Raw genomic sequence first — 24,106 nt, 5'->3', positions numbered from 1 at the left:
GTGGACACCTGGAATGCGCTTCCAGAAGACGTAATAGGACAGAGTACGGTACTGGAGTTCTAGAAAGGATTGGACAATTTCCTGCTGGAAAAAGGGATAGAGAGGTTTAGATAGAGGGCTTCTGCACAGGTCCTGGACCTGTTGGGCCGCCGCGTGAGCGGACTGCTGGGCACGATGGACCTCGGGTCTGACCCAGTAGAGGCACTGCTTATGTTCTTATGTTCAGTTCACCACTTAAGGTCCTAACTTCAGCCCTTCAAGTTTGTTCAACATCCTCCTATGAGGAACTGTATCAAAGGCTTTGCTGAAATCCAAGTAAATTACATCTAGCATATGTCCTCGATCAAGCTCTCTGGTCACCCAATCAAAAAATTCAATCAGATTCGTTTGGCACGATTTACCTTTTGTAAAGCCATGTTGCCTCGGATCCTGTAACCCATTAGATTCAAGAAAGTACACTATCCTTTCTTTCAGCAACACTTCCATTATTTTCCAACAACTGAAGTGAGGCTCACCGGCCTGTAGTTTCCTGCTTCATCCCTGTGACCATTTTTATGAATAGGGACCACATCCGCTCTCCTCCAATCCCCAGGAATCACTCCCGTCTCCAGAGATTTGTTGAACAAGTCTTTAATAGGACTCGCCAGAACCTCTCTGAGCTCCCTTAGTATCCTGGGATGGATCCCGTCTGGTCCCATCGCTTTGTCCACCTTCAGTTTTTCAAGTTGCTCATAAACACCCTCCTCTGTGAATGGCGCAGAATCTACTCCATTTTCTCGTGTAACTTTGCCAGACAATCTCAGTCCTTTTCCAGGATTTTCTTCTGTGAACACAGAACAGAAGTATTTGTTTAGCACATTTGCTTTCTCCTCATCACTCTCCACATATTGGTTCCCAGCATCTTTTAGCCTAGCAATTCCATTTTTCATCTTCCTCCTTTCACTAATATATCTGAAAAAATTTTTGTCTCCCTTTTTTACATTTTTAGCCATTTGTTCTTCCGCCTGTGCTTTCGCCAGACGTATCTCTCTCTTGGCTTCTTTCAGTTTCACCCTGTAGTCTTTTCTGCTCTCCTCTTCTTGGGTTTTTTTTATATTTCATGAACGCCAACTCTTTCGCCTTTATTTTCTCAGCCACTAGGTTGGAGAACCATATCGGCTTCCTTTTTCTCTTGTTTTTATTGATTTTCTTCACATAAAGATCCGTAGACATTTTTATTGCTCCTTTCAGCTTAGACCACTGTCTTTCCACTTCTCTTATGTCCTCCCATCCTAACAGCTCTTTCTTCAGGTACTTTCCCATTGCATTAAGGTCCGTACGTTTGAAATCTAGGACTTTAAATATCTTGTGGCCGCTCTTCACTTTAGCCGTTATATCAAACCAAACCGTTTGATGATCGCTACTTCCCAGGTGAGCACCCATCGAACATTAGAGATACTCTCTCCATTTGTGAGGACCAGATCCAATATCGCTTTTTCCCTTGTGGGTTCCGTCACCATTTGTCTGAGCAGAGCCTCTTGAAAGGCATCCACAATCTCCCTACTTCTTTCCGATTCCGCAGACGGAACATTCCAGTCCGCATCCGGCAGGTTGAAATCTCCCAACAGCAGAACCTCCTCTTTCCTTCCAAACTTTTGGATATCCACAATCAGATCCTTATCAATTTGCTGCGATTGAGTCGGAGGTCTGTAGACTACACCCACGTAGATAGAAGTTCCATCTTCTCTTTTCAGAGCAATCCATTTTGCTTCTTCCTCTCCCCAGGTCCCTTGCATTTCGGTCGCTTGGATATTGATCTTTACATAGAGAGCTACTCCTCCACCTTTTTGGTCAAATATTTTCTGATTAAAAAAAACAACCTGGAGGTCTTCGTCCAATTCTAGACCTCTGCGCTCTCATCAAATACTTAGTGAAGGAGAAATTCATAATGGTCTCCTTGGGAACTCTTCTACCCCTCCTGGAGAAGAACTGACTGCTTTTTAGATCTCAAAGAAGCACATACATATATATTCCCATCATCCCAGCCCACAGGAAATATCTGTGCTTTTGAGCAGGTGCATGCCACTTCCAGTATAAGGTACTTCCCTTTGGCCTGGCTTCAGCACCCAGAGTCTTCACAAAATACTTAATAGTAGTGGCTGCAACCCTACTCTTTTCAGGTATTCCCTTATCTGGACGACTGGTTAATCAATGCCTCCACCCCTCAACAAGCCCTCTATGCCATGTATTCTACAGTATGTCTCCTAGAACTTCTTGGCTTTGTAGTCAATTTCGAGAAGTCTTGTCTACAACCCACTCAAACTCTAGAGTTCATTGGAGTATTTCTAGACTTGACTCAAGCTCATGCCTTTCTACCACAACAGAAACGCAATATTCTGATGTACATTTGTCAGAGGGTTCTATCTCCAACATATCACTGTGCGCCAAATGATGCATCTCTTGGGCCACGTGGCATCTACAGTACATGTAACTCTATTTGCCTGTCTACATCTCAGAGAACCTCAGTGGGCACTCTTGACCCAGTGGTCTCAAGCTGCCACTTCGACTGTCTCAACATGTACGAGTTAGCCAACACTTTGTCAGTCCCTTTAGTTGTGGTTATCTCCAGCCAATCTCTCCAGGGACCTTCTCTGTCACACACCAAGGCATCAAAACTTGCCGTTATTCTTATAGCTCCTCATTGGCCTTTTTCTGTACATCTTTTAGTGTTCAGATTCACGAAGGGCCTTTTTTATACTAAACCACCCAAGTCCCCTCCAGTTGCTTGGAACCTTAATGTTATATTTTTCACTCTGATGAAGCCTCCCTTTGAACCACCAGCAACTTCGTTTCTCAAACACCTCATGTGGAATTCCTAATCTGCATTACATCAACTCAGAGAGTTAGTGAACTGCAAGCACTGGTGTCAGATCCACCTTCCTCAACATTTTTTACCATGATGGAGTTGTTCTCCGTACTCATCCGAAGTTCCTCCCAAAGGTAGTCTCGGAATTTCATCTCAGTCAATAGTTCTCTCTGTCTTCTTTCCAAAGCCACATTCTCACCCTAGTGTGAAGCAGCATTCCACACATTAGACTACAAATGTTCTCTTGCCTATTATTTGGATCGAACCAAGCCTCACAGAACTTCTAGTTAGTTGTTCTTATCATTTGATCCAAATAGATTTGAAGCTCCTTTTACCAATAGAACCATCTCATGGCTGATGGACTGTATCTCTTTTTGCTATGCTCGGGCTGGGCTGATGCTTGAATGTTTTGTCACTGCACATAGAGTTTGAGCTATGGCCATGTCAGTAGCTCATGTACGTTTCACTGTACTACTACTACTACAATTACGATTTCTTTTTGATATGCCTGCTGATGGTATTCTAGGATTTTGGTTATTGTCCTATTTTGATTCAATCATGGCATGGATGACAAATAATGTTCTCTGATTGAATGTTTCAAAAACAAAAATATTGTAGCTGTCTTCAGCCAGATTTCTAGATGCCCCTATGCATTTTGAATACAATGGGGTATTGATCCCAATTCAACAGGAGATTAAAAGGTATATCTAAAAGATATAAAACGTCTCCAACTCATTCAAAATACGGCTATAAAAATTATTTTGGGTTCAAATAAATTTGAACACGTCACTCCATTATTACAAAAAGCACATTGGTTGCCTGTTTTACACAGAATAACATATAAAATCGCCCTCTTGTCTTTTAAAACTCTACAAACAAATGCCCTGGCATTTATGGACAGACTCTTGATCCCTTATGATCCCCCTAGAGCCTTAAGATCAGCCTCCCAGCATACCCTCAATGTCCCATCTCTGAAGATAATTGGCACTCATCACACCCTTATTTTTTCAGTAACCGCCCCTTTGACCTGGAACTCTCTTTCTTTATATTTAAGAGCAGAATGTAACTTGCAGAAATTTAAGAGCAGTTTAAAGTGTTTTCTGTTTAAGGATGCATATAATTGCTAATGAGTTATCTACCAACCTTAACAAATTCAACTGTTTTTTATTCCCATGCTGTTAATTTCTTAATCACTTTTTTATTTTCCCTTCTCCTATTGTATTTTCCTTTTATATATTCTTTCTATAAAAATTGTATTTCCGCTCCTTTTTCCTATTGTTTTAAAGATTTGAGTTTGTCTGTTTAGTCCTGGTTTGTCCAATAATTTAATATATATATGTTTTACATTGCAGACACGTCTGTCTTCCTGTAATTTTTTAAATTTTGTTCAACGTTTTGTACTGCTGGATAAGCGTTTAATCAAATACTTTGAATAAACAATAAGTCTAGGAGTGTTGTTAGATTCAACTTAACGCTTCAAAGTCGCATTGCCTTGGTAGTTAAGATAAAATTTTTTAAGATTCGTCTGGTTTTGAATTTGAGAAAACTGCTTTCACCAGTCAACTTCCAGCAGGTGATGCAATGTTTTCTGTTACCACACTTGGACTATTTTAATGCTTTCTTTTGTGGGCTTCCAGAAAAAGCATTGAGGGCATTGCAAGTTGCACAGAATGTGGCAGCTAGAATGATTGGAGATCTTCCTTGTAAAGAGCATGCCATGTCTTTGCTTGCTAAGTTGCATTAGTTACCAGTAGCTTAGAGAATCTAGTTCAAGATACTAGTCCTAGTGTTGTTAGGACTTGCCGAAAGCTGTGGGTACTTTGATTGCCCCGTATGTACCTTCTTGCTTGTTGAGGTTGGGATCTCAGCACCTGTTAGTAGTGCCTTCTTTACAAGATATTGTAAAGGCGATCCGTGCGTGAATTTTTAGTGTTACAGGTCCATGATTATGGAATGCACTTCCTGAGCAGATTCATCAGATTCCTCTACTGTTCTCTTTTCGTAAGTGCTTGAAGGCTTATTATTTTTGGGAGGCATTTGGTAGTATATAGGGGAGATACAGTTTTATAGATATTTTTCCTTTTAAGGGAGTTATAAGAGAATGTTTTTTTGTTAATGTATACATGTTTGGTTGTTTGTCTATTTATTCATATGTATGTATGTTTGTAACCTGCATAGATTTTGGGATATGCAGGATATAAATGTTTTAAATAAATAAAATACAGTGGTGCCTCGCATAACGAACGCCTCGCACAGCGAACGCTGCGCATAACGAACTTCATGTCTTGCTTCCTACAACGAACTTCGTTTCACACAACGAAGTCGCCCGAGCTGCATCCTTCCGCGCAGGCACTGCGCTTAACTGCCCTCTCTCCGCCTGGCTCCCTGTGCAGTGGCGGACCGTCGGCTCGCAGGGGCCCGGCGCCTACTGCTGATGCGATGGGGGGGGCGGAGCTACTCTCGCCGCTTCCCCGATGCTAGAAAAAAAAATGAACAGTTAAGTCCCAGTTTTTGCCGCTGAGACTCTGCCCTCTCTCACTGTAAAATTAGACTCTACTTAGTCTGTCTTTAAATTTAAAAAATGTGTGTTGTTTTAAAAAACAATTATGTTTTTAGATGTATCTAAATAAAAATAATAACAAAAAATTTATCTTTTTTATGTCATCTTAGCATATTTTATGCTACAGAACGAATTATTTTTTTTAACATGTATTGTTATGGGAAAACGCGTTTCACATAACGAACTTTTCGCATAACAAACTTGCTCCTGGAACGAATTAAGTTCGTTGTGTGAGGCACCACTGTACTACTAATCATTTTTATAATGCTACTAGACATACGCAGTGTTGTACATCAAAACATAGAAGAGACAGTCCCTGTTCAAAAGAGCTTACAATCTAGTCAAGACAAACTGGACAAGAAGGTGCATCAATACACAGTGCTCAGGTGGGGGAATTACAGAGGGAATGATACTGGAAGACAGATACTGGTGTTTAGCAAGTGGGCTGGAGTTTGGAATTGAGTCTGGATTTGAAGACTGCCAGAGATGAAGCCTGACATATCGAGTCAGGCAGTTTGTTCCAGGCATGCAGTGCAACAAGGTAAAAGGTTCAGAGTCTGGAGTTGTCTGTACTGGAGAAGGGTACAGATGAGAGAAACTTATCTGATAAGTGGCGTGGGAGTGGGGGGAGAAATACTGAGGAGCTATAGAGCAAATACACTGTGGTTCAGTAAGAGGAGTTTGAGCTGTATGTGGAAATGGATAGAGAGCCAATGAAGTGACATGAGAGCTTAGCGACATTGATGGAATATGAGGCATGCAGCAGAGTTCTGAACAGATTGAAGGGAAGAGAGGTGGTTTAGCAGAAGGCCTGTAAGAAGGTTGCAGTAATCTAGGCGAGAGATGCTGAGGGTATGAATGTTGGACTTGGCAGTATGCTCAGAAAGGAAGGGTCTGATTTTAGCGATATTGTAGAGAAAGAAACAACAGGTCTTGGCAGTCTGGATATGTGAACATAAGAACATAAGCATTTGCCTCCGCTGGGTCAGACCAAAGGTCCATCGCGCCCAGCAGTCCGCACCCGTGGCGGCCCATCAAGTCCATGACCTGTCAGGTTATCATGATTTAGTCCTATAGCCACCTTGTTTTTATCTACCCCTTTCTGTATCCCTCAATCCTCCTATCCTTCAGGAATCCATCCAATCCTTCTTTGAATCCCCGTAGCGTACTCTGCCCGACCACTTTCTCCGGGAGCGTGTTCCATGTGTCCACAACCCTCTGCGTGAAGAAGAACCTCCTGGCATTGGTTCTAAACTTGTCCCCTTCCAGTTTCTCCGAGTGCCCTCTTGTGTTTATGGTCCTCCGTAGTTTGAAGAATCTATCCTTGTCTATCTTCTCCATGCCCTTCATGATCTTGAAAGTTTCTATCATGTCACCCCTAAGCCTCCTCTTTTCCAGGGAGAAGAGCCCTAGCTTGTCCAGCCTATCAGTGTTTGAACAGTCCTCCATACCAATTATCATTTTCATAGCTCTTCTCTGGACCTTCTCAAGTATCGCCATGTCTTTCTTGAGGTACGGCGACCAATATTGGACGCAGTACTCCAGATGCGGGCGCACCATTGCACAATACAGTGGCATGATGACTTCCTTCATTCTGGTTGTAATTCCCTTCTTAATGATGCCCAGCATTCTGTTAGCTTTCTTCGAGGCCGCTGCACATTGCGCTGATGATTTCATTGTTGTGTCCACCAGTACACCCAAGTCCTTTTCAAGATTACTCTCCCCCAGCAATATTCCCCCCATTTTGTAGCTGAACCTCGGGTTTCTTTTCCCTATATGCATGACCTTGCATTTTTCTATGTTAAAGCACATTTGCCATTTGTTTGCCCACTCTTCCAGTTTGCTTAGGTCCCTTTGCAGATCTTTGCACTCCTCTGTGTTCCTAACTCTGCTGCAGAGTTTGGTGTCATCAGCAAATTTTATAACTTCACACCTCGTCCCCGTTTCCAAGTCGTCGATAAATATATTGAACAGCAGTGGTCCCAGCACCGACCCCCGCGGAACATCGCTCATGACTCTCTGCCAGTTGGAGTATTTGCCCTTCACTCCAACCCTTTGCTTTCTGCCGGCCAACCAGTGCCTGATCCATCTGTGTACATCCCCTCCCACCCCGTGGTTCCACAGCTTCTTAAGTAGCCGCTCATGGGACACCTTGTCAAAGGCCTTTTGGAAGTCGAGATAAATGATATCTATGGATTCCCCTTTGTCCATCTGGCTGTTTATCCCTTCAAAGAAGTGCAGTAGGTTTGTTTGGCATGATCTTCCCTTGCAGAAGCCGTGTTGGCTCGGTTTTAGCTGTCCATTTCTTTCTATGTGTTCACAGATGCTATCCTTTATTAATTCTTCCATCATCTTGCCCAGAACTGAAGTCAAGCTCACCAGCCTGTAGTTCCCAGGGTCACCTCTCGATCCCTTTTTAAAGATAGGTGTGACATTCGCTAGCTTCCAGTCCTCCGGTACCTTCCCAGTGCTTAAGGATAGATTACAGATTTGTCGAAGTGTGTCCGCTATTTCCGTCCTCAGTTCTTTTAGTACCCTTGGGTGGATTCTGTCCGGGCCCAGTGATTTGTCACTTTTCAGTCTGTCTATCTGTCGGAGGACATCCTCATAGCTTACCTCTAAGGTCTCCAGTTTTTCATCCTGATCCCCACTTATGGTCTCCTCGGGTTCCGGTACATTGGAGGTGTCCTCACTTGTGAAGACTGACGAGAAGAACCGGTTTAGCCTATCGGCTACCTCTTTTTCCTCTTTGACCACTCCCTTTCTGTCTCCATCATCTAATGGACCCACCTCCTCCCTCGCTGGTTGTTTCCCTTTCACGTATCTGAAGAACGCTTTGAAGTTTCTTGCTTCCCCAGCAAGCCTCTCCTCGTATTGTCTCTTAGCATTTCTAACCACTCGGTGACATTCCTTTTGGTGTTTTCCTCAGTTTGGTCCTTTTTCCATGTTCGGAAAGACACTTTCTTGTCACCTATCGCCTTCTTTACTTCTTTTGTTATCCATACCGGGTCTTTTGTTTGATTTTTTTTTTTTGCACCCCTTTCTAAACCTGGGGATGTACAGGTTTTGTGCTTCTTGCACCGTGTCCCTGAGAAGGGACCATGCTTCCTCTACAGTCCCCATCTTTCTAGAGCTGTTTCTGAGTTTCTTTCTCACCATTTTCCTCATAGCATCGGAGTTCCCTTTCCTGAAGTTGAGTGCTGTCGATGTGGTTCTCTTCACCCTTGAGGTCCCTACTTCTAATTTATACTGGATCATGTTGTGATCGCTGTTGCCTAGAGGTCCTACTACTTCCACCTCCTTTGAAGGTCCCCCTAATCCGTTTAGGATTAGGTCGAGAGTGGCGTCCTCTCACGTTGGTCCCTTGACTAGCTGTTCCATGAAGCAGTCCCTCACAGCTTCTAGGAATTCCTCTTCCCTTGCGCAGTTGGAGTGACCAATATTCCAGTCAATCCCTGGGTAGTTGAAGTCCCCCATCACCATTACAATTCCGCTTTTGCACTCCCGTCTCAATTCTGCTTTCAGGTCATGGAGGTTTGCTTCTGGTTTTCCAGGTGGGCGATAGTACAGTCACACTTTTGTGTCAGCTCCATTTTTCCCTGTTAATTTGGCCCAAAGTGATTCCAGTCCTTCCGACTTTGCTGCCGTATCCATCCTGACCGAGTGAATGGAGTCCCTTACATATAGTGCTATTCCTCCTCCCTTCTTACAAGTCCTGTCTCTCCTATAGAGTTTGTACCCCGGCAGTACCACGTCCCATTTGTTGTCCTCTGTCCACCATGTTTCTGTGATTCCAATTATGTCTAGGTCCTCTCTTATGGCCATGATCTCCAGTTCTCCCATTTTGGTCCTTAGGCTCTTTGCATTGGCGTATAGGCAATTTAAGTCCCGATTCTTTTTTACCCCTGCTGCTTTTTCTCGTGATTTGTTTCTCTTGCTGTCCCCCTCAAGGGCTGCCAACCCCTGAAATTCGCTTTGATCCTCCTCTCCCTGTGGTACGTCTTTTTTGTCCTGTAGTTGGCTTTTAGGTTCTTCCCAACATTTTTCATGCTCCTGCTGTTTCCTCTTCTTTTTGATCTCTGGTTTCACTTGGTCCTTGGACCCCTGTAGTTCGCCTTTGACCTCTTCCCCGCATTTTTCACATTCAGTATCTTTATTGGATACTCTTGTCCGAAGCGTCAACATCAGGTCAGCTGTCGGCTTTCCCCTTCTCCTCAGTTTAAAGCCTTCTCTATTTCTCTCTTGACGTTATTTGCCAGCAGTCTCGTCCCTGCTGCGCTCAGGTGCAGTCCGCCCTCCTGTAGAGCTTGCTCTTTCCCCAGAAGGTTGTCCAGTTCCTTATGAAGTGGAAACCTTCCTCTTCGCACCATCTCCTCTGCCATGCGTTTATTGCTTGTAGCTCGGCCTGCCTCTTCGCATCCGCCCTCGATACTGGCAGGATCTCTGAGAAAGCTATCTTCCGTGTCCTCAGCTTCAGTTTCCTTCCCAGGATCCTGAACTGGTCAATTAGTGCAGTTCTGCTGTAGTGTCTTCTGTTGACATCATTGGTCCCAACGTGGATTATCACCGCTGTCTCTTCCGTCTCAGCTCCATCCAGGATCCTCTCGATTCTATCAGTGATGTCCTTTGTTCTTGCCCCTGGGAGACATGTCACCAGCCGGTCCTCTCTTCCTCCTGCCAAATGACTGTCCACTTCTCTCAGGATTGAGTCTCCCACTACGATAGCAGAATTTCCCTTCTTCAACTTCCTCTTTGGTCTCAGGTCTGTGTCCTTAGTGTGGTACGTTACTTCTCCCTCAGGGTTCTGGTAAGTCTTTGCCTCCTCTGTATTTTTGGAGAGAGATGTCAAAGATTAACCCAAGGTTGTGAGCTGATAAAACAGGAAAGATGAGGAAGTACACAAAAATAGAGAACGGGAGATGAGGAGAGAGAGAGGTTTAGGTGGAAAGATAAGGAGCTCAGTCTTAGACATGTTTAATTTTAGATGGCAGTGAGCCATCCAGGTAGTGATGTCAGACAAGCGGGTTGAAACCTGGGACTGAATGTCTGTTGATATTTCAGGTGTAGAGATCTGCGAGTTGTCGGCATAGAGATGATACTGAAAGCCATGGGAGGAAATTAGAGTACCAAGGGAAGAAATTTAGATGGAAAAAGAAAAAACCATGCAATAAGAGTCTTGAAATCCAAGCAAGGACATCATATCAATGAGTAGGTGGTGGTTTACCGTTGCAAAAGCTGTGGATAGATAAGGATGAGGATGGAGTAGAGGCCTTTGGATTTTGCCAGGAGCAGTTCATTGGAGACTTTCATAAGGGCAGTTTCTGTAGAATGAAGAGGACAAAAGTTTCAAGTTTATTATGGCATTTGATTAATCGCCTAATTCGAATTCTAAGCGATGTACAAAGTGATAAAAATTACAAAGTAAAGGAAGACAAACATAAATGACAAGTACCAAATCTACTAAAACATAATAGTAAGTCAAATTACACATACAATCAAAAACACAGGGAAAACTAGGAATGAATTACAATCTGGTTATAAAGTACGGCACGGATAGCAGGATGCCCCGACGAAGAAGCCAAGGAAAACTACTCCTACACAAGAGAAGACGACCTCACGGCAAATAAGGGAGAAAAAGCAGGAAGGGACAAATCAGACACAGGAGGGGACGACCACACAGCAAACAAGGGTGATAACACAGGAGCAGTTAAGGATATCGTAATTGAAACTACAGGGGCGGCCAAGAGTAGAAGGTCCAAAAAGGTAACACGTAGGGAACTTAGATGTATGTATACGAATGCTAGAAGTCTAGGTAACAAAATGGGGGAACTAGAGACAATAGCAAGACATGACATATTGGATATCATTGGCATAACAGAAACATGGTGGAATGAAGAAAACAAATGGGACACAGTACTACAGGGATACAAGCTGTATAGAAGAGATCGAGTAGGGCAGAAAGGTGGAGGTATTGCTCTATATATTAAGGAGGGAATAGATTCTGTTGAAATGGTTACAACAGAAATGAAAGAGAAGCTTGAGTCACTCTGGATCAAGATTCCTGGTCAATTTGGAGCAGATACGAAAATTGGCCTTTACTATCGTCCCCCAGGACAGGCGGAGGAAACTGACTCAGAAATGATGGAGGAAATCAAACAAGAATGCAAGACAGGCAATGTAATTATATTGGGAGACTTCAATTTCCCAGGGATAGACTGGAAACTAGCAACCTCCAACTGCGGCAAGGAGGCCAAGTTCCTGGAGGTGCTAGGGGATTGCTTCCTGGAACAAATGGTAAAAGAGCCGACAAGAGGCAACGCCACCTTGGACTTGGTCCTAAATGGCCTCACGGGACCGATAACAGTAGTGGAAGTCATGGTTCCACTGGGAACGAGTGATCACAATGTAATTAACTTTAAACTTGACATCGGGAAAGGGAAACATGCCAAAACCTTAACCACCACATTGAACTTTAAAAAGGGTAAATACGATCGCATGAGAGCCATGGTAGAAAAACGACTCGAAAAGAAGGTGGACAAACTTGAAACGGTAGATCAGGCATGGTCCCTACTGAAAAATACTATCACAGAAGCACAAGATCTCTACATTCCAAGGATTTCCAAAGATCGGAGATCAAAGAGCAAAAGAGAACCGGCATGGCTTACCAAACAGGTGAAGGAAGCCATAAAAGAAAAGAAGGACTCTTTCAAAAAATGGAAATACATAAAGACAACCGAAGCCTGGAACAAACATAAAGATGATCAGAAGAAATGTCACAAGGCGGTGAGAGATGCAAAACAGGAATATGAGGAAAAAATAGCCCAGGAGGCCAAAAACTTCAAGCCCTTCTTTAGATACGTGAAAGGGAAAAAACCTGCAAAAGAGGCAGTCGGACCCTTGGACGACCAGGGAAGAAAAGGGTACATCAAGGAAGATAAACAAATCGCAGACAAACTAAATTCCTTCTTTGCGTCCGTCTTTACGAAGGAGGACACCTCAACAATACCTGAAGCGGAGAAAGTGTTTGCAGGAGAAATAGAAGACAGCCTCACCACAGTTGAAGTGGACTTAGACCAGATATACTATCAGATCGACAAACTTAAAAGTGACAAATCCCCTGGACCAGATGGAATTCACCCGAGAGTCTTAAAGGAATTGAAGGTTGAAATCGGAGAGTTATTGCAAAAACTTGCAAACCTGACAATCAGAACTGGACAGATACCGGACGACTGGAGGATAGCGAACGTCACCCCAATTTTCAAAAAAGGATCGAGAGGGGAACCGGGCAACTATAGACCTGTGAGTCTTACGTCTGTCCCCGGCAAGATGGTTGAAGCACTGATCAAGGATAGCATGGTCCGGCACTTGGACGCACACGACTTGATGAAACCCAGTCAACACGGATTCAGGAAAGGGAAATCATGTTTGACGAATTTACTCCAATTTTTTGAGACCGTGAACGAGCAAATTGATAGTGGGAAGCCGGTGGACATAATATACTTGGACTTCCAGAAAGCGTTCGACAAAGTTCCACACGAAAGACTTCTCAGGAAACTACAAAGCCATGGCATAGAGGGGGATATACAAAGATGGATAGGCAAATGGCTGGAAAACCGAAAGCAGAGAGTGGGCATAAATGGGAAGTTCTCCGACTGGGAGAAAGGGACTAGTGGTGTACCCCAGGGCTCGGTACTTGGGCCGATCCTTTTTAATATTTATATCAATGATCTGGAGGAAGGAACATCCAGTGAGATCATCAAGTTTGCAGACGATACAAAACTATGCCGGGCGATCAGATCGCATGAGGATAGAGAGAAACTCCAGAGCGACTTGTGTCGGTTAGAAACATGGGCGGAGAAATGGCAGATGAAGTTCAATGTGGAGAAATGCAAGGTAATGCATTTAGGCAATAAGAATAAGGAATACGAGTATACAATGTCAGGTGCAACTCTGGGGAAGAGTGAACAAGAAAAGGACCTGGGTGTACTGATAGATAGGACCCTGAAGCCGTCGGCACAGTGCGCGGCAGCGGCAAAGAAGGCAAATAGAATGTTGGGCATGATAAAGAAAGGAATCTCGAGTAGATCGGAGAAAGTTATAATGCCGCTTTATAGGGCAATGGTCAGACCACACTTGGAATACTGCGTCCAACATTGGTCTCCCTACCTAAAGAAGGATATAAAACTGCTGGAGAGGGTGCAGAGACGAGCAACAAAACTGGTGAAGGGTATGGAAAAACTGGAATACGAGGACAGACTTATAACACTGGGATTATTCTCCCTTGAGAAAAGGAGACTGCGTGGGGATATGATCGAGACCTTCAAAATACTGAAAGGAATCGACAAAATAGAGCAGAGAAGATTATTTACATTGTCCAATTTGACACGGACTAGAGGACATGTAATGAAGCTAAGGGGGGACAGGTTCAGGACTAATGTCAGGAAGTTCTGCTTCACTCAGAGAGTGGTTGACACCTGGAATGCCCTCCCAGATGAGATTATTGCGGAATCGACCGTCCTAGGCTTCAAGAGCAAACTAGATGCATATCTCCGAGGCATGTAAGGATATGGTAGACTATAAATTACGACAGGTGTACACCTGGCAGGGCCTCCGCGTGTGCGGATCGCCGGACTTGATGGACCGAAGGTCTGATCCGGAGATGGCATTTCTTATGTTCTTATGTTATGTTCTTAATACAATTAGGGTTAAAAACAATAGGGAAGGGAATAAAAACAGTCAAAATAGTTAAAAATGGATTAAGAGCCATAAGCAATTGAAGCGGGTCAAGGGAAAGTCAAGACAGTGGCAGTGAACAGCACATTCAGGTAGCTTGGATAATAAGGAGAGGACATCTATAAAGCAGCTACAAAGCCCTCCATGCATATATTCACATCCTACTACTGTTTAGAGCAGTGTTTTTCAACCTTTTTACACCTATGGACCGGCGGAAATAAAATAATTATTTCGTGGACCAGCAAACTACTAAGACTGAAATTTTTTTAAAAAACCATCGCCGCCCCGTCCCTGCGAGGTCGGTCCCACAAACCATCTGATCCCATCCGCACAAGCCTCAAATAGTTATGATTTTATATTGAACATATTTTATTAAAGTATAAAAAGAAACAATATTCTATACAATTGTCATTTTATAAATACAAATAATACAGGGCAAAGATCAACTAAACCCCTGTCTCCCCTCCCCTTCACATATATCCCCTCTACTATCAAGAAAACTGAATAAGCCAAATTATTACAGAATGCTACACAAATATCATGTAACAGAATACCATAGTCACACATGGCTGGAATGGTGTTAGGGGAGTGGAACTAGGGCAACTGCCCCCTGGTCAGAGAGAGCCCTAAGCCAACTGGAAGCTAAAGAAGCACTGCCTGGGCTTTGCACTCCCCAGTTATGTCTAGCAAGATACATATTTCAAATCTGATATATTTGAATCACAAAATAGAAATAAAATTATTTTTTTCTACCTTTTGTCATCTCTGGTTTCTGCTTTCATTGCCTTTTCACTCTCTTCCAGCCAGTGTCTGCCCTAAGAACATAAGAATTGCCACTGCTGGGTCAGACCAGAGGTCCATCATGACCAGCAGTCCGCTCACGCGGCAGCCCTCTGGTCTAAGACCAGCACCCTAACTGAGACTAGCCCTACCAGCGCACGTTCTTGTTCAGCAGGAACTTGTCTAACTTTGTCTTGAATCCTTGGAGGGTGTTTTCCCCTATAACAGCCTCTGGAAGAGCGTTCCAGCTTTCTACCACAGAACTTCCTTACGTTTGTACAGAATCTATCCCCTTTCAACTTTAGAGAGTGCCCTCTCGTTTTCCCTGCCTTGCAGAGGGTGAACAACCTGTCCTTAGCTACTAAGTCTATTCCCTTCAGTACCTTGAATGTTTCTATCATGTCCCCTCTCAATCTCCTCTGCTCAAGGGAGAAGAGGCCCAGTTTCTCTAATCTTTCGCTGTACAGCAACTCCTCCAGCCCCTTAACTATTTTAGTCGCTCTTCTCGACCCTTTCGAGTAGTACCATGTCCTTCTTCATGTACGGTGACCAATGCTGGATGCAGTACTCCAGGTGAGGGCGTACCATGGCCCAGTACAGCGGCATGATAACCTTCTCTGTCTCTTCAGTCCAGCATCTGTCCCTTCCATTCACTGTCTGTCTTTCCCTGCCATCTCTCCTCCTGCCCCCCCCCCCCCCCAATTTGGTCTGGCATCCATCATCTTCCTTCTGTTCCCCTCATGGTCTGGCATCTCTGTCCTTCCCTCCCCCCTGTGTGGTTTTTAGCATCTCTCTCTTCTCATTTCCTCCACTCAGATCTGATATTGTTCTCTGCTCTCTCTTCCCTTTTCTTCTCTGGTCTTCCTTCTCTATTTTCTGCCTCCATCTAAATTAAATTCTTTCTTACTATTTAGTCCTGTTTCCCTCTTTTCACCGTGTCTACCATAGCTTGTCACCCCTTTCCCTCACCCCTCCATTATCTTACTATTTTCTTCCCCCTTTATTTATCTCCTCCTTCCATCCAGTATGTGTTTTTTTCCCCACTTCCATTCAGCATCTGCTCTCCCCTCTCAACTGACATCCATCTGCCTTCTGCTCTCTCTCCCTTCTTCTCACTTCCATCATCTGTCCCCTTCTCTCTCTCATCTCTTCCATTCCATCATCTGCCCCTTCTCTCTCTCTCCCCCCAACTTCCATCATCTGCCCCCCTTCCCCTCACCTTTGCAGGTCACTTTCTTTCCCCTGAGGGTGGCTCATGTCAGAGGGGAAGATTTGGCTAAGCAGAACCGCTTGCAAGAAATAGTGGAACTTACTTGATTGATGTCGATGCTGGGGCCCGTTGCCGTTTGAAGGAAAAAAAAAAAGGGACCTGCAAAGGCGAGAGGAAGGGAAACCTCCAGGACAGCTGCTCTTTGCCATCCTTCAGCGGTCCAAGAGTCCAGACCAACAGCGGCAGCAACAACAAACACCAGCCCATCAACCCTTCTGCCTACCCCAAACAATGAAGGTATTACCGCCGACATGACCTGGAATCGCTTTGAAAACCCAGACTGGAACCTATTCCTTGAGCTATATTCTAAATATGCCAAATCCAACTGCCTTCTAGACAACTGCCCACCCTCCATCATGAAAATAGCTTCCCCCCCCCCCCCTTCAAAGTGGAACTCTTCAACTGGATCACTATCTGCCTGTCCACTGGCTACTTCCCGCTGGAACTCGGCCACATCCTCATATCTCCAACCATCAAAAACCCCAAAGAACCACTCTCCATAGCCACCAACTGCAGAACCATTGCCAACATACCCTTCTTCCTCAAAATTATGGAAGGCCTTGTAAACCAGGACCTCATGTCTTACCTCGAAAAATTTAACATCCTTCATGACTCCCAGTCTGGATTCCGCACTAACTACAGCACGGAAACCGTCCTAGCATCTCTAACCGACTACCTCCTCCAACTAGTCTCACAGGGAAACAGTGCCCTACTACTCCAGTTTGACCTCAGTAGTGCCTTTGACTTGGTAGACCATGACATTCTGCTCAGTTACCTCGATTCCATAGGCATTTCGGGACAGGTACTAACCTGGCTCACAGGCTTCCTAAAAAACCGCACCTACCAAGTACACAATGAGGGAACCTACTCCTACACCTGATCCAACCCCTGTGGAGTTCCACAAGGCTCCCCCCTATCACCTTCCCTATTCAATATCTACATGACTTCACTGGGAGACATGTTATCTAACCGAAAACTGAAATCCTACATCTATGCAGATGACATCACAATCGTCATCCCCATCTACTCATTGTCACAAGAAACAGAGCAACACATCTCATCAGTACTTACCATGGTCGAACACTGGACCACTCAGTCCAAACTGAAACTAAATCCAGAAAAGACTAAACTCTTCCTAGCAAGTCCCAACCACAAATTAACGACCACCACCTTACAACTCAACGGCCTAAGTTACCCTATTAATCCCACCATCAAAATCCTTGGAGTCATCCTAGACTGCTGCCTGACCTTCGAAGACCACACCAATGCCCAGGTCAAAAAATGCTTTTATACCCTCTGGAAACTCCGCACCATCAAACATTACTTCGACTTCCCCTCCTTCAGACTACTGGTCCAATCCCTAATCCTAAACACACTGGATTACTGTAATATCATTTATATGGGCTCCTACAAGAAAACTATCAAACGTCTGAGAATTATCCAAAATACCGCTGCCTGCCTAATGTATGGCCTCAAAAAGTCAGACCATATCAGCCCTTACTACAGAAAACTTCACTGGTTGCCAATAGAAGCGAGAGTCATCTTCAAATTCGCCTGCCTCTGCTTTAAAACCTTAACTGGCTTGTCCCCGATATATCTGTCTCACCACTTTGTGTTCCCTGGAACCACTCGCACGCGTAATGCCTATCTGTTTACCTACCCTTCCCCAAAGGGATGCACCTACAAAAGATTCCTCAATAGAACTCTCTCGTACCAAGCTGGCAGATGGACAAACTGCCTAACCACCCTCATCTCATCTGCCCCATCTTACTCATCCTTCAGGAAATCTCTCAAATCTTTCCTCTACGACAAATTTCTCGAACCCCCCCCCCCCCCCCATCACCATATAACCAAATTCTACCCCTCAATCAAATACTTCCATCCTGAACTTACGGTTAACCTACGGTTAAAATTCTTGGAGTGATATTCGATAATAACTTATCCTATCATGAACATATCTCTTCCATTGTTAAACATTGTTTCTACAAACTTCGACAGATAAGATCAATCTCCAAATTTCTCTATCCTTCATCTTTAAAGATTTTAATCCATTCATTCATCATAACTAAAATCGACTACTGTAACGCCCTTTTTCTAAGTATCAGCCAAAAAGAAAAAAGAAGACTGCAAATCATTCAGAACACGGCCATAAAGTTAATCTACAATGCAAAAAAATTTGATCACGTCTCCCCATTATTAATTGACGCACATTGGTTACCAGTTAACCATAGGATCCTCTACAAGCTGATGTTCCTAATTTTTAAGACCCTCACATTCAGCGAACCACAGTTTATTTTAAAATCACTTATCCCATACAAACCCCAAAGATCTTTGCGCTCATCTAATCAAAACTTATTAACTGTGCCATCATTAAAAGTCATCGGAACAAGAAGAGCTGAAATGTTTACTGTTGCAGGGCCACAATGGTGGAACTCCCTTCCCCATTACATCAGAATTGAAAGTGATATCCTAACATTTAAAAAGCTTTTAAAATCTTATTTATTTAAGGACGCCTTTGATTTATAATTTAACTAAAGGACGCCTTTAATCAATTTTTATGCAAGAAAAACTTTGAAAATTTTACCCTACCTTTCGTTCTTTCCTGGTTTTTTGTTTTTTTCTTCTCCCACATTGTAACTTTACCCTCCTTCCCTATCTTTCATGTGAGTCTTAATTGATTTTATTGTAATTAGGTTAAAGTTTCTATATTATATTATTATGTACATCGCCTAGAATTTCGAAATAGGCGATTCATCAAATGTGAAATAAAACTTGAACTTGAAACTTGATACTGGTTGCTTTTCTTGACATTCACCACCCTACATCCTCGCCATATATGTATCTATCATTGCATAGTAAACCGCTTCACCACATTATTCTGTCCCTTGCATTGCATTTTAGCTCTATAGTCTCTCGCACTGCTTTTTTCCACTATATAAATATCTCTGCTGTATATGTACAGTCTCCTGCATGGTAAATCTGCATTGTTCTTCGTTGTATAAACACCTTTACTGAATATGTACAGTCCTCATTGTATCTTCGCTGTAAATGTACAGTCTCTTACACTGTAAACCGCTGTATAAACACCTTTACTGAATATGTACAGTCCTCATTGTATCTTCGCTGTAAATGTACAGTCTCTTACACTGTAAATCGCTCTGAACTGTTTGTTCAGTATACAAAATTAAGTTATTATTATTATTATTACTTTTAACTTCGGCACAGAGCTGCCCCTAAGCAGTAGTTTAGCGCGGTTTCATGAGGCAGCCTCGGGGCCTTTGCTAGGCCGGCCCGCTTCGATGATGCGATGTGAGCCGGCCTAGCAAAGGCCCCGAGGCTGCCTCATGAAACCGCGCTAAACTACTGTTTAGGGGCAGCTCTGTGCCGAAGTTAAAAGCATACAAAGCTGCCGCTGGTGGTCTGCAGGTGCGGAAACAAGGCAGGAGGCAAATGCGGTGGAAGGCAGGAGTCCCGGCACAGCGACTGCAACAGGAAGTTGCAAGTCATCTGACGCCGGCCTTTCGTTGCGGCGGGGACCGAATCCTTTGCGGACCGGCACCAGTCCACAGACCGGCGGTTGAAGAACTGTGGTTTAGAGAATCACTTCAGACGGGATAGTCGGTTCAGTCAAGCAGTTCTTCAAAAAATTTATCTAATCTAATCTAGTCTTCAATTTATATACCGGGTCATCTCCCAATGGAGCTCGACTCGGTTCACATGTGAGAATATGCTGCTTGATTGTCCTAGGATAAAGCACAGTTACCTGTAACAGATGTTATCCATGGACAGCAGGCAGATATTCTCACAACCTTCCTACTTCCCCTAGTTGGCTTCTTAGCTTTTTTACTGAACTGATGGTCCCATGAGCTGACATCGGGTGGGAAGGTACTGGCGCATGTGTGGTTTGGGCAGTCTGAAGACTTAAAACATTTTTAAAGTGACTATACTTTGAATTGTCCATACCGGGCTCTGTGGATGTCACCCACATGTGAGAATATCTGCCTGCTGTCCATGGATAACACCTGTAACAGATAAGTAACTGCTTTCTCTATTGATCACTTAGGTGCTTAAACATTAAACTGTTTAAATTAGGGTTTTGCAGTAATAGGTAAAATGAATTCACTTAACTATTAGAGGTATTCCCAGCACTTTGGGAAAGATGGCTGCACAGTCACTATCCAGTATTGATGGCACAGCTGCTAACATGGAGTTAGCTGCATTATCTGCTGTGTAAGGAGCAACCTTTGTTAATTTTAAGGTGCAGTACCCCCCCACCACCACAATATTGTCAAATGCAGACATTAGTATTTAATTATTGATTATTTAAAAAGCTAGTCCAGCTTACTAAATAGGTCCCACCGCATGCTTTAAAGGTCATAAGATTCTGTTTTGATTCTATATATTTGAACATTTTTCTTATCTTATTGTGCATTAGACTTGCATGCATTTTAATTATTTTCCCCCACACTCTATTCTACACTTAAAAGGAGAAATTATTTATTTGGGGGCAAAACATGTACCTGAAAAACAAAAAAAGTGCAATAAGTGGCCAGGTTCCATCCCCTTAATACTTGGTAGAACCACCTTTGATAGATAGCACTTATTGCTGTGAGCATGTGCAGTAGAGTCTCCACTAAATTTGGAAGCCTAGCTATGTCAATATTAAACCATTCTTTACAAAATGGACAGCAGCCTTTGTCATGCTACAGATTTCTAACAGGTAAATGTAATTGAATATCCCATTTTGTTGCTCAGTCATGCCTCTGTAGCTTTGTGCGTTTTGAGTCATTGTCATGCTTGAAATGTGAACGTCATCTTGGTTTCAGTTTTCTTGTGGATAGCAAGGATTTTTCTGTACTTTTCTCCATTCATTTGCCCCTTCTATCCTGATAAGTGCCAGTGTTGATCAGAGAGCTTATCAATACATGATAACGGCCATCATTAAGCTTCACAGAAGGAATGGAGGTGATTGGACAATGTATTCAGGCCAAAAAGCTCTGTCATACTTTCACCAAACTCTAGGGTCTCCCTAGTGTTCCTTTGGATATATCCAAACAGATTTAAGGCGGGCTTCCACCATATACAGGCCCAGTTTTTGGAATGCTTGGGATATTGTTGCATGCCTACTTTGACCTGTTTTGGCCATGGAAGCCTGTAGCCATAATCAGTCTTGCTCTGGAATTGACAGTTTGGTCTTGGTGATACTAAACATCTTCCACTTTTTGATAATTGTCTTGCCCATGTTCCAGGAGATATTCTTGGTCTTTGGAGTTTTTGTTTGTTTTTATAACTCTGTCTCCAAGTTCTTTCATTAGCATTTGCAGCTCACTCATGTTTGGGTTTGTTGGGGTTTTTTTTAATGTACTACCCAGTAGAAAAGCCACCAGTGGAAACGTCTGAATTTATCCTGTCATCATGTAAATCAGTACAATTTAACATGGCTGGCGCCAGTGTACTTGGTGTGTGCTTTGAAAGTGATTGCTGCAGGAGTACAAGAGGGGTGGACAAGTTATTCCATGTTTTTCCTTATCTTCTAAGAATTTCTGGCATATACTTGGCTGTTATAGGGTAATATGGGTAGAAACATGGAAAAAATACTGTTTTAATACATTTTATTTCCAGGGTAAAGAGCAACCGATGGTAAACATTTTGGAAAGGGGTGCAGACTTGTTAAAGCCACTACTAACACTTTCCAAAAAGAGTGTAGTATATGCCTGTTAAACTTTGGCCTCTGAATGAATCAGAAGACATTTAATGAGTAAGGAGATCAATTTCAGTGAATTAATTTTGTTTTTTTCTCTTCAGTACCAGCTCCACTGGAGGAAGCCCTGTTAGAAAGTCTGAGGATAAGCCAGACATGAAGCGAACTGTGATAAAGACTATGGAGGAATATAACAATGACATCACAGCCCCAGCTGAAGATGTCATCATCATGATTCAAGTTCCCCAGTCCAAATGGGATAAAGATGATTTTGAGTCAGAAGAGGAAGATGTGACATCACCGCAAGCACCTTCAAGTTTAGGGAAGCCGGTCAGTGTAGTCAAAAGTGTTGGCCTAATAAAGACACTGAATCCCATAAGACAAGGTGAGAAAGAAGTTGATTCTTCGGAAAAGCTAAAATTGTCAAAAGATTCACATTCTGAGGGCTGCCAGCTTGACCTGAAAACTTCCAAAGCACCCACAATGCATGAGAAGAGTCGGGCCAAAGAACGGGATCAAGCTGTTTCTAACAAGGAGAGCTCTGAAAAGAAGAAAAGTAGCACCCACCAAGAGAAGAATAACAACAGTGAGCGAACAAATGACCAAGGTAGCCAGAGAAGCCACACTCAGTCTAGCAAAGAAAAGCAAGAAATGGGCCGCATGTCCTCGGTCAAAGAAAACAGCAGCAGCAGAGACTATCCCAGTTCTAAACGTCGAGATGATAGGAATGAAACTGCTAAAAGAAAAGAATCTTCTCCTCGAAATAGAGAGTCCACATCTGGACAGAAAACGAAATCCAGAGATGCACACACTGAACTGGCCAGAAAGGGAGCAGGTGATTCTAGAAGAAGTAACTATAGTCCCTTAAGGGACCGACGGCAGCTTAGTGATTACAAAGCTTCATCGGATTCCAGACGGTTAAATGATCAGAAAATGGAGAAGAGTTCAGGGAAAGAGAAGGAGAAACACATGTCAAAACCTAGAAGCAATGAGAGAGAATTAACTGGCAATAGAGAGTCTCAACCAAGGCATACATCACCTGATAAGAATGAAAAGGAAGACATTAGTAAATCCAAGACACTTCTCAGTCGCTCATCTCGCCTGTCCACCGACCTGACCAGAGAAACAGATGAAGCCTCCTTTGTTCCAGACTATAATGAAAGTGATAGTGACAGCAATTTGTCCGTGAAAGACGAGGAGCCAGGCACAAATTCTGGAGAAGCCAAAGAAAAGTTGGAGAGAAGTAAAGGTGAGACAGCGGAAAGAGCAGTTGGAAATGGAAGTCAGAGCAGTGCGAGTGTAAGCCCTTCAGAAAGCCAGCCACGAAGTCGTAGCAGCAGTGCCAGCTCAGCAGGGAGTCAGGACAGCAAGAAGAAAAAGAAGAAAAAGGACAAAAAGAAGCACAAAAAGCATAAAAAACACAAAAAGCATAAGAAGCATATCACCGGCAATGAGTCGGAATCCGAGAAAAGCCAAAAACACAAACACAAGAAGAAAAAATCCAAAAAGAGCAAAGAGAAAGACAAGGAGAAAGAGGACCTCAAACTGAAATCTTCTGTCTCACTATGAAACGACAGAGTAAAGTAACTGACTTAATTCCTAAGTCATCTGTATTAAATTTTCTTATAATGTAAACAAATTCAAACTTTGTAAATAATGACATGAAAGACCCTGTGCTGCACTTAATCTATTGCTGCTTGGTTATTTGATTTTTACATCAGAGCTTTATAAAGTGAAGGTTTTGTACAGAATTGTGCGTTTGTGACCATGTAACATGAGTGCTCTTGCGAGGGCATTTTCCGTTTTTCCCACCATTAGTTTGGGTGGTGTTTACTTTACTGTGAAAGTTTTCACAAAGTTTTTATTTTAATTTTATTTGCCTGGCAGAAAAGAAAATTGATATCAGTTCTAAAACTCTTTGCTTGACTTGCAGAGTGTTACAGACCCGTTATGTCGCCTTTTGATTAGAATAAAATGTTTTCAAGAATTTGTATTTTATGTGCTTGTATTTGCAGTGGAAGCAGGTTACAGCAATTTGGAAGTGGTGTTCACTTAAGGGCAGACATGCTTGATATGGAGTGGGTCAGGAAAACATATTTGATGCATTGAGGGAAGTCAGGGCAACAAGCACATCTGGTGTTGATGGGGTAGGGGGTGAAAGGACAGATGAGCATGATACATTGGAAGGGGACAGATGTGTCTGGGGGGCTTAGGGGG

General features: G+C 43.2%; 1 protein-coding gene across 1 annotated transcript in view; it reads left to right on the top strand.

Moving 5' to 3' along the window:
- Positions 1–23,882, top strand: part of RBBP6 (RB binding protein 6, ubiquitin ligase) — a 219,240-nt gene extending 195,358 nt beyond the window's left edge. The window contains exon 17 of the mRNA XM_033962792.1: positions 21,994–23,882. Coding sequence (XP_033818683.1) covers positions 21,994–23,458 — 1,465 coding nt within the window. The 3' untranslated portion in view covers positions 23,459–23,882. The remainder of the gene's footprint in view (positions 1–21,993) is intronic.
- Positions 23,883–24,106: the final 224 nt, after the last annotated feature.

The sequence above is a fragment of the Geotrypetes seraphini genome, chromosome 11 (genome assembly GCF_902459505.1).
Source record: "Geotrypetes seraphini chromosome 11, aGeoSer1.1, whole genome shotgun sequence".
Classification (NCBI taxonomy): Eukaryota; Metazoa; Chordata; class Amphibia; order Gymnophiona; family Dermophiidae; genus Geotrypetes; species Geotrypetes seraphini.
This window is presented reverse-complemented; position numbering and strand designations above follow the sequence as displayed.